Consider the following 12375-nt stretch of genomic DNA (forward strand, 5'->3'; position numbering starts at 1 on the left):
GAGTTATCATTGATATGCGCATGATTATAAATAAACTGTTGACAAAACTTTGAATTTTTGAAATACTTAGTCTTTTCTACCTCAGGAATAGATTCCTTAGCTGTATTTGGCAATTTTTTAGGAATTTTTGGTCCTCAATGCTCTTCAACTTCGTACTTTATGTGGCCATTTTAACATTTTTTTATTCGAGAGTATCTGGTGAGTCTTTTTTAGACGAAACGCGCGTCTGGCGTAAATATAAAATTTCAATCCTGGAATCTATGATAAGTTTATTCACAACCACTGGTCGATGCCACTGCTGGTGGAGATTTATTTCCCTGAGGATATCATCACCAGCCCAGTAGTCAGCACTTTTGTGTTGACTTGAGTTATCATTGATATGTTCATAATTATAAATTAACTGTTGACAAAACTTAGATTTTTTGAAATACTAAGGCTTTTCTACCTCAGGAATAGATTACCTTAGCTGTATTTTGCAAAACTTTTAGGAATTTTTGGTCCACAATGCTCTTCAACTTCGTACTTTATTTGACCATTTTAACATTTTTCGATTCGAGCGTCACTTCTTTTGCAGGCGAAACGCGCGTCTGGCGTAAATATAAAATTTCAATCCTGGTATCTATAATGAGTTTATTTCCTATACTTAACTCCCATTCTTATTTTGCTTAATGTAAATCAAAGCACCCTTTTCTACTTTTTCAAAATTTAAATAACAGTTGCTGTCTATCTATTGTTGTATAAATGATAACATGTTAGCAAACTAATAATTTGGTTTGGGCCTTTTTAAATGAAAATAAGCAGATGATTTGTTATTGCCAATTAGTTGACTACCCATCAGAGAGTAAAGAAACTAATAGGTTCATCGTGCGGTCTAACCACGATACAGAAACAACATCGCCGTACAATTATGATGTGATATCCCGTGTGTACTACATTTTGACAATTACAATCAAACTACAAACTAAATATTCATATCAATGAAATGAAATACGTTTAAATCTATAGCTTTGCTCATTGTTGAAGGCCGTACAATGACCTACAGTCACTGCTTTTTATATCCTCGTCGTTTAATCTCTGGTGAATTGTTGTCTCGTTAGTCTTTGTTATAGAACAACATGTATGTCATGTTATACGGAAAATTAAGATTAGATCGATCAAACACGTAATTTTGTGGAAATCTGAAAAGTATTTGATTAGACTAAGTAATACAACCTCTACGTTTAAAGTCAGACAAATGCAAATATCGAACGAATCGAGCAAAATATCTAAACAATTGAAAGATATCTTAAAACAATCTTAAGAGTTGATATATTAAATTTGTACAAAGCAATTGTCTTTAACTGAATCCTTTTTCGATTACACATCCCTATATTTACAGCAACAAATTGATGCGTACAAAGATAAACGTTATTTAATACTCAGTTGGCAATCTGTTTATCCAATAAAATGATCTTATTGACCGTTCGTAAATTAAACACTCTATTAATTATTGTCACATCGATTTATTCTGTGCATAGATGTATGTCAATAAAGTTTGAAAAAAGTATTGGATTTATTATTTGAAATAATGATCATAAAATACACAGGAGGCTGGTACTTCAATTGGTTGCTCATTCACAAATACAACATGCTCTTCCATACGTCTGTATACAAAATTGATAACTAATAAAGGTATTGATCTTTGAAGCCTTCACAACAAGTTGTCTTTATATAGTCTCAACAAGAATGATTTTTATCACATCATCTCAACTTCTAATTTCATGTATGATCAGTTCATATTTCCATGGTGTAGCATGTTACAACTCAGTGATTGTAAATGACTTAAACCTAGTCAGATCGGCAATTCATTATTAATTACCATCAACTAAACAGTTCAATATAAGTCAATGAAACTGTGGACTAATGCCTAATTACTTACCGAAAACATGTGCAATAAAAGGAAAGGAAATTCATCAACGTATTTCATGGATAATGTATAAGTGGTTCCCAAACTAAGTGTTCAATATCTTATGGACTGTCAGCTTATATTTACAAAGAAACCTTGGCAGGTAATTGTTCTGTACTAAATATTCTGTTGTAATGAATATTTAACGATGAACAATGACTAAAATACGTTGTTTATTATGAATCGAGGTGCGTTAATATTTTATGGGAAACTAATTCCAAAGGAAAGCTTGGAATCCAAAGTACTCCCATGATGTGTGGTATCTTGTGTGTAACGATGATGAAATCGATCTTACTAGTTTCAGTTCATTTCTCCATCGGATAGCATTGGAAACTTTTTTATTTTGCTTAATACACGTACCTGTACAATTTCAGGATAAATTAAGATAAATAATGGAAGCTTGTTTTTTTCAAATCTCAGTAAAGATTTCGAATAGATAATGTTATTAGAGAATTGCCACTGATAAAATTATGTAGATTACGGACTATTTGTGATTTAGGATAATGGATTAAGGAGTGAAAATATATCCATCATCAGGCAAGGGTTATTAATTAAAAATATGGCGGTTGTTTCGTTAATGAACCAATCAAGGTATAGGCGTCCAGTTAGTCGACCTGACCGGATGAATGATATTGATGGAGACCTTTGGTTGTTCCAGTCTCAAGATTCGGCAAAAGGAGCACCACATGCTTCATTAGATGAAGACGATAATGAATCAGAAATATTAGTGTATTTACAAACATGTTGTGGCGACAAAACCGATCAACCACATCTTTGCAAACTACAAACTTGTGAGAGGATTACAATAAACGTTAGCGGTATGTATTATGAAATTTGGGCTTCCGTTCTGAATAGACACCCGACTACTTTATTGGGAAGTCCAAGAAAACGTTTGAAATTCTTTGACAAGAGACGAAATGAGTACTTCTTTGACAGACATAGACCAACTTTCGAATCAATTTTTAACTATTATCAATATGGTGGGAAAATAATGAGGCCAGATCCTGTTCCAGATGATATATTCTTACGTGAGCTCGATTTTTATGAAATTGAAAGAGAAGCAATTGATGAGTACAAAACGGAAGAAGGTTATACAACTGAGAAGACTATACTTCCTACCCGCATGTGGCAAAGGAAACTGTGGATGCTGATGGAATACCCGGAAACAAGTATTTCTGCATATGTGATCGCTCTTGTCTCTGTTTTTATAACAATGTTTGCCATTGTTTTATTTTGCATTGAAACACTACCAAGTCTTTCTAAAAATGAGTGCAAAGACGGAAAACCCAATTATGTTGCACCTTTTTTCATTTTGGAAACTATTTGTAACATCTGGTTCACTTGGGAAGTCTTCCTCAGACTAATTTCTTGCCCCAATAGGATTACGTATTTCAAAGACTTCAAAAACATAGTAGATATTGCTGCGATTGTACCTTACTATGTTCAGTTAGGTAATATGATATCTACCGACAATTGCGTAAATGGAGAAACTTCTGGGGCATCGCTTGCCTTTTTGAGAGTGTTCCGATTAATACGGATATTTAAATTAACAAAACATTCTGCTGGCTTGCAAGTTTTAATTTTAACATTCAAAGCCAGCATCAAAGGGCTTTTGTTGTTTCTTATAGCAATGTTTGTGTGTATACTGTTGTTTTCAAGTGCAATATTCTATGCAGAACATGGATTAAAGGATTCTCAAATACACAGCATTCCAGATGGATTTTGGTGGGCAGTAATAACAATGTGTACTGTTGGATACGGTGACAAAGTACCTGTTGGTCCTCTTGGAAAGGTAATCGGCAGTATTTGTGCGATCACCGGTGTCTTGACGTTGGCCATTCCCGTTCCAATTATCACAGAAAATTTTAACAAATTCTATGCACATAAAACTGGCAGGGGTCGTATATAGTGAATGTTTAATCATATGGTAGTTACTTTTATCATTTAGATTCTCATTTCAAAAGTTTGATTTGAAAGACTTTAGTAAATGATTACAAACACACTACTTTTTGTACTACAACACTAGTAACACTTATATAGAGCCTATACATATATATGTCTCCCGGGTTTTATCTCCACTTGCAATTCTGTAGTTGAAATCCTAAACATTCCTTTGTGTTGAATGTTATACTTGATCACTGCGCCTTCTACAATTTTAAATTAAGATTTATGCACACTAGCTATGGTCTACCATTTAAGATGTGGTCTACCATTTAAAATTTCAAACGAGCGTTGCAATCATTTTTTTGTCCTTTTTTTCTTAATGTGTTTATTTTTCAATCAGAATTTTCTATTATCTTCTCACTATTTTCAATATTTAATGCATACCTTTCAAATAACATGCATTTCAACATGCATTATATATACACACGTTAGTAAATATTTGCCCATACAGAATAGTTTTATTAATACATGTTATTTTACTATTTTTCATTGGATCAATTAATATGGTAATTTCAACTCTTTAAACATTTTATGATCTAAGATTTATAATACCTGTGGGTACACTTAAAGATGTGCACATTCCATTGTTTTAGGGAGAATAAAATTGATTTTACTTATAAGTCATCGAAATCAAGGTTTATGTAGCGTTTAGCCTTTAGATCTATTTCACTAGATTGTAGCTTTCATGTTTCATTTATCTTTGCGTGCGTTTGACACAGTATAGAGGTTTACATAAACATCTAAATAATTTACACGTGTTATGTAAATCAAATATACTTTCAACAAAAGAATGAGCTCATAGAATCCATAATTTCTTCCACGAAAAATGGAGGTTTTAACAGTAAATGGAATTTTTTAAAACTGTTTCAATTTAACGATGGTCGTTTTCAGAAAACATTTGAAACAAATCTCACACGTGTATAGCCTGTGATTTTCGGCGCCAACCTGTTTTTGTTATTCCTTAAGCATTAGTATAAAACCTTAGTTTCCAGAATCTTCACTTACATATGTAACGTTTTTAAAACTGAAAAAGACCACCACCATTTTAATTTTTGTGTAGTTAACTCAAACATACTTTCACAAGAATGTTTTTTTTACATTAATTCTAAATAGTAACATGTATGTGATTTTGAATTAAAAAGTTTGTATTTAAATTTCAATATTAAAGCAGAAAATTTTACAAATTAATCCAATTGCAGGAGGCTATAATGAGAGATAAGTAATGCAAAAATGAGCGAATTACCAGTCTTGTTGTCTTCAACACAAAAATGCTTTTTAAGCTCGAACGAACATTTTTCAACCAATCATAACGTATATTGTAAATGTTTGAAAGTAAAGTATAGCAACACAAACTGTTCCGAAAATGATGAAGTTTAAACCGTATTTGTTTAAGATGATATATTGTCAAAGATAGTTATAACATATATAATCTTTGAATAGCAAGCTTAAAACTAAAATAATTTTGAAGCAATAACAGTTTATTCTCGATAAACCATTGCCCTAATTTTTACTTGGGTGAGTCTCATTAGCCATTCTGAGACACTCGTTAGGGATCCTCTCTTTCTATATTTCCGCTCAATGGTGCGACGGAGCAGACATTTTGTTGGATTTTTCTACAAGAAAATCAGCAGAATGTTGATTTAAAGTAATTGTATATCTTTGCTTACTTTCTTTGTTTATATGTAATTTATCGAATATTTATTTATGTCACGATTGAATTGTATAAAAAGTATAATTTACTTCTCAGACTACGTTTTCTTCTAAATTAAATTTATTTAACTTATATGATAAATTAGACAAGAAATGGCAGTCACTTGAGAATTTTATTATTTGCGTCAGAACTTTTCGAGTGGAAAAGATGAAACTCAACCGTTCCTAGAATTTAAATTGGAAATTAATATGAAAGTTTAAAGCTTTAGGTTTGCACAGAAACAAGAATTGATCAATTTCATAAATTTATTATGACATACCCGATTATTGAGCTGTTTCATATTGTTGTAACAAAATCAATAAGTCTTTATTATCTTGTTTCATTTAAAACATCTACCAAAAAAATATTTCCTATTGTCTGCCTACTGGGAGTTAGTTAAACGGAATAATACTATAAATTGGCAGGAAATATAAAGATAGTAAAAGTATCTTTTCAAAAATAAAACAGTTTTCGATATTGACAGAAAACCCTGTCTTGGGCATTGGGTTTATATATAAAGCAGGGTTAATCAATATATTCTATGTTTCCCGAAGGTATAACACACATATATTTTAATGATAATTTGCTAATTTTCTACGCTTATGATTTTACATCACTGTTAAAAGTGAAAGATCTTTATTCGGAGTAATCATATGCAACGTATATCTGAAGCTTCTGAAAATGATGTATTGAACTCATTTTTCAAATGTTTTTTTTACAAAAATTTAGTGTTCTTTTATATTATATATTTTTTTGTTGAATTTTTCTTTCTGTCTGTTTACTTTCCAACGTAAAATATTCTCCTTTGGTTGAGATAAGTCTAAATTACTTGATTATTGCAATTCAAAAATGTTGTGGAAAAAGGAAGAAAAAAAAACCACATTCCTGTTTGAATCTTTATGATATAGTAATATAAAATTTATAGAGTTTCCATAATTCCTTAATACGTTTTTTTATTGGAGAATAAAACAAATCTTGTAACAAACGCAAGTAGTTTCTTCCATTTCTGACGCCGGGTAAATAATACTTTAAACATGGATTTAGGGGGCAGCTGAAGGACGCCTCCGGGTGCGGGAATTTCTCGCTACATTGAAGACCTGTTGGTGACCCTCTGCTGTTGTTTTTTATTTGGTCGGGTTGTTGTCTCTTTGACACATTCCCCATTTCCATTCTCAATTTTATGGTGATAATTAAAGACCAAAAAAAAAAAAAAAAGATAAATAAGGAAAATTGTCTTTTTGTGATTATTAGATTTTTAGCTTTTCTTAGCTTATTTGATATGGATTTTCTGTGATTATTTTGTAGTATTTTATCTTGACGAAAGCCATGCATGTAATCTGTTATTATCAATCAGTCAGGACTTCGTCCAACTAACATTCTGTAACAACAACAAAAAATATCAGTCCGAAACATAATGGAACAGAACAACAACGAGTGGTCTAATTCGAGATAAAAGAAAACAAATGCACTTACTTTTATTTTAATATCACTGAAAAACGCGCAAACATTATGTCAAATGCCTATTGTTATCAAAAGTTTTGAAAATTATTTTAGTTTTATGCATTGCTTATGTTTTATTTGTGCAAAGATGATACAGAAATCGTTTACTTTAGTGAAATTTCTGGTAGTTCCATTTGAAATCGTGTTAAAATACAATAAAAAAAAACTATAGTTGACAATATATCCATTACGACTATATTAAGTGTAGGTTTCATTCCTATAAAAAGTCAGTCGTTCTAATTCTAGACCGGAAGCCAGCTTCATGTTATACTTTCCCAAAATAGATAGAAAGAAGAATACCTTCGATTTTTTTCTCAAGTTTATTTATGAAACGTCCATTTGAGAATAATGCTTAGTTCTTAAGTTCAGATGCATGTTTCCCGGAGTTTTTTTGTAATTTAATTGATTTTAAAACAAATTTGAGTTTAACGTGATTACCAAAATAAAATCAAGGAATATAAATTTGTACAGTTATTCTTCTTCGTGTAAAACTGAAGTTCACGTGTTTTGATGTATACATATAATATAAAACGCATCCAACTCTAAAATGTATACTGAAAAAGTGTAAGGTTGAAACAAACACATTGTCAAGGTATCGATATGAGAGTACTAGCAATTATAAAAGCTAGTCCAAAGCCTATTCCACCTTTTAAATAAATCGTTTATTCCTAGCCTTATTTATTTGATATTATTTGTATTAATATTATAAAAGTTAACGAAAGGAGATATTTAATTTTGAGATAAAGCTTCAAGATTTTTTTCATTTACGAAAAGTATGAACAACGAATTGCATTTTAATACTTTTTTAAATAAATTTATTTTTGTTAACACACCCCCCTTTCTCAAAAAGAATATGAAAAACTAAAACCCACTAAGACGAATGTATTTTACATTAGGTTAAATACGACACAATAGTGTTACCCTGATTAACAACACAAGCTGACTATTAAAGTAAAGATCCACCCATCTCCTCATTTAAGAATCAAAATACGCATCATGGATAATGCAGTGTCCAAAAACTAGGAGCGCACTGTGCTTAGTCTAACTTCAATTTTACGAAAACTACTGTATTCTACTGGTTTTTTTTTAGTATAGAGATCGAAATAAAATCAAAACATTCCAATGATTAGCTCAAGCAGTATTGATATGTATTTATTTATGTTATACAAGATATGAATTATCCTTATACTGTATGTTAAATTGGAATTTTACTAGCAATTGTGGATTCATTATAAACCATTCATTATATAATATGTATTTAAGAAAGAAAAAACACCAGCACAATCAGTTTTCTTCTAATATCAAAATATACGTGAATAGAAATATATTTATACACATTTCTGAGATTTGTTACACTGTTTTTGTAGTTTCTATTATTAACATTTGACATTTTAAACGTTTACTTGTGTTAAAATTTATTGTACTTGAGATTTAGATTTTTTATGATTGTTATAGTTAGACTTGCATGAACTATTTGTTTTCAGAGAAGATACAAGTGATAGTTTGTGGCCTTTTTGGGATATCATTATAAAAACTCACTGATATTAATATAACAATCATCAAGTGACCGTATGTGCAGGATACTATTAAAAAAAGCAAGTTTGATATAATACTTGTATTGGTTTCTGGGGGACTCTGTGCATGAACCCCTTTTAATTTTGATTTTTTAGAACTAACCCTATCCTTTTATTCACTAAGCAGTCACAATGGATAATTCCACAGAATTGCTTTAGAATAAAATTTACGAAAACCTAGGGAAAAATCCTTGCCCCTTGCATTTCAGTTTTCCTTTAATAAGAGATAATCTTTGTTGTTTTTTAAATCCAAAAGTTGTTAACCAATAACATGTATATACCGTTTTCAAACAAGAAAACAAACATTATCAGGACTCTTGAAAGGAACATAGCTATTGTATTAAAGTAAAATGTTATGGAAGACTTTCACCTTAATGCAATCATGACTTAGAAACAATTAATATACTGAAATAAACCCAAAATAACTTCTGCGAGCACAATCGGTCTAGGGTCAAACAGTTTGAGTAAGAGTCACGATATGGTTGATATTTAAGTACCAGTGAGTAAAATAGTGATTTTATTACGTATATAATTAGATTGTTTTTAATAATCACTTTAAATAAGATAAATGCACAAATAAAGTGACCTTTGAGTGAGTTGTTTCCTTTAATTAGATTGTCTCTATCTCATGAATTATGGATGCTATGAGTATCATGAATTGTGGTATGATTGCAAATAGGACATTTAGCCAATAGTGTACGAATGGAGATGTAAGCAGCCTTCAGAAATGAGCAAACCTCATACCGTAAAGTCAAATATAAACAGCATGGCAAAAAGGGAAACCATTCACGAAAACCTGAACGGCCTCATTTAAAACAATAAACGAAAAAAAAAAATATGATAGACAGTAACTAAGGACAACCACAGAATAACGGGCTCCTGACTTGGGACATAACAGTATACCAATAACACAAAACTCAAAATTCGAAATGAAACACACAAAAAAAAACTAACAGAAATACAAAAAACAAATAGTATCGATCTAAGAGTATTCACAGTTATTGAAAGCTAGTTTAAATAAAAATGAGAATGTAAATGGGGAATGTGTAAAAGTAAAATTGACAACCCCTCCCAAAGAGCAGAAAACAACCGAAAGCAACCAATGAGTCTTTAACACAGCGAGAAAATCCCGCAACCGGAGGCGAGCTTCAGTTGTACCCTAAACAAAAATGTGTAGTAGTTTAATGAAACTGATCGACACTATATGAAGCTCATTCTACAAAAAGTTCCATATTATGACTCGAAGCTGATATCTTACGATATCAATATGCATACAACCTGATAAATGGTATACATCAAAAGTTTTCGAGTTCGTTGCTTTTCCGTTAAAAACTTTGGTTTCAGTGAACATCATTCGTACGTTTAGGGTCATCGTCACTTCTTTCCAATGATGAACGGCAGATAAAAACAATCTGTTATGCATTGTTTGTCATCTACATGCAGCAAAACATCGTGTTCTGTTTAACTTTAACAAACTTATATAATGCCGAAGATGAAAGGTATAATTCGACAAACGAAATCTATATCTTATATAGCATGAGCAGTCTAGAGCTCTGGACACAGTTTAGTGGATGTTTCGACGATGTGACAGAGGCACAAGTTCGAATCACTCAAAGAAAGGAAAAGAAAAATAAAGATGTAACATTGCAGGGCTATATATCATTATATCTATATCTATCTAATAACGGAATAACATAAACAATTACATAGTTACGTAGTAGAACTGTAAGTGCTATCGACCCTTCTTTCGGCTATTCAGGCAATAACTGAACGCTATTACGAAGCAGCGAAGCTAACATTATTCTTTTGGCGTCATAGTAAGACTGCAGCTGTGTAATTTCACTTTCTGTTCAGTGTTTATAAATAATTAAGTGTTTTCTGGATTCTTAAGGCTTTATTGTCCACACATATTTACTAGTTACAAAAAAATACAAGTAGTCACTTCCACTAACTGGTACAATGTAGAAAATTGATATGAAGTCAGCCACTTTCAATATTGCTTTAAATTTTTGAACATATGCATTAAATGTATATAAGTTAACTAAAAGAAAACTTCAACAAAGCAAATCATATGGCCGATTAAAGAGGGATATAGTCTGCCGAGAACGTTTAGTGTCACAGAGAAAATTTTCTATAACCCTATCTATTTTCAGAATTTATGACGTCTATCTAATCAATGTTACTACATGTAGATCACAAATTATCAACTGTCTTGAAGAGGATACATACTATGGGCATATATGGCTTTCGTGAAAAAAATACAAGTTTCATCTTTCCTATATCAGTATGCTCTTTAACTTCGTACTTTATTTGTTTTTTTTCAACCTTTTTTATATGAGCGTTACTGATGAGTATTTTTTAGACGAAACGCGTATCAGGTGGACAGAATTTCAATCCTAGTATCTATGATGAGTTAATTGTCAATAATACGGTTTTGGATCATAATCATCAAATGATTTTGGCGTCCACAGTAGTGCCAACAATTGTAAAAAATAAAAAGTCCATCTTCTGAACTCATGACGCATTACATCTACTACTGGGGTTAGTAACACAAGTTCCCACAGGTAAATTAGGACTAATAAAAAAACCGCACTAATATACTGTGCCTATGGGATTATTGTACGGTGTTGTATCTGTAAGTTGTGTGCTGTAAATGTCTCATTCCTGTAATATATGTATCATGTTTAGCGGTTATTTGCTCCAACTGTGTGTTTCTTGATCTTGTAAAGAGGGATTATGTGAACATTTCTAATAATATTATCTGGACTACCAAAAAAACAGACCTGAAATTATTATCTAATGACATAACGGGACATAATTAAATTATGTATAATTCCACCATTTAACTTTTATTTTCCCATTGAAAACAAACCATATAAAATATTCTAGCAATGTATAGAAACCTCCGAATACCTAGTTTACACGCCGGTTTTCGACGGGTGCCAATAGTAGAACTAGAATTGCGTACCTTTCGGAAGTCCGCAATTTTATTCCCGCTTTTTTATAGGTTCGTATTGCTCTAATTGTTATCTTCTGTGTGGTGTTTTTGTGGACTTTTATTTTACCTCACTCTAAAAGTGGTGACTTTACAAAAAACATTAAATATCGTTTCATCTCGGCCTCTTGTAAGTATTCTACAACTAATCTTTCAGTGCTTTTAACAAGTTCATTAACTACTATTAAAGAGCTTGTCATAAACTATTGTAATAAAATATATGATCATAGTGGAATAAACTATTTTTGAAGTGTAAAACAGTCTTTGGATGTTTTTGCTAAATTACGTGTTTTTGATGGTCCTTTTGATTCTGTTGACAGTTTTGATTTTTCTACTCTTTACACTACACTTCCACACTATCTTATCAATCAAAAGTTTTCCTATTTAATTAAATGGTCGTTTGATAAATCTGAATGCAAATACATTTGCTGCCACTCATTTTGAGCCTTCTTCTCTAATGAGAAAGGTAAATATGCTAGATATAGTTACTGGAGGTGTGATGAGATGATTGAAGCTGTTAATTTTCTCCTTGATAATATTTATGTACGTTTCGGCAACAAAGTTTATCGACAGGTTGTGGGTATACCTATGGGCACCCATTGTGCCCCTTTAATATCAGACTTGTTTTTGTACCGTTACGAATCACAGGTTATGACTAAACTCAGTAAAGACCCGCCGAAATTGCATTTAATTGATAAATTCAACAACACTTACCGGTATCTTGATG

At 31.5% G+C, this 12375-nt stretch overlaps 1 protein-coding gene across 1 annotated transcript; it reads left to right on the forward strand.

The window, feature by feature from the left end:
* Positions 1 to 1636: 1636 nt before the first annotated feature.
* LOC139493508 (potassium voltage-gated channel protein Shaker-like) lies at positions 1637 to 9249 on the forward strand. The gene has a single exon (XM_071281992.1). The coding sequence runs from the start codon at positions 2505 to 2507 to the stop codon at positions 3852 to 3854; it is 1350 nt and encodes a 449-aa protein (XP_071138093.1). The 5' UTR covers positions 1637 to 2504; the 3' UTR covers positions 3855 to 9249.
* The last annotated feature ends 3126 nt before the right edge of the window (positions 9250 to 12375 follow it).

This window comes from Mytilus edulis, chromosome 1 (assembly GCF_963676685.1).
Source record: "Mytilus edulis chromosome 1, xbMytEdul2.2, whole genome shotgun sequence".
NCBI lineage: Eukaryota > Metazoa > Mollusca > Bivalvia > Mytilida > Mytilidae > Mytilus > Mytilus edulis.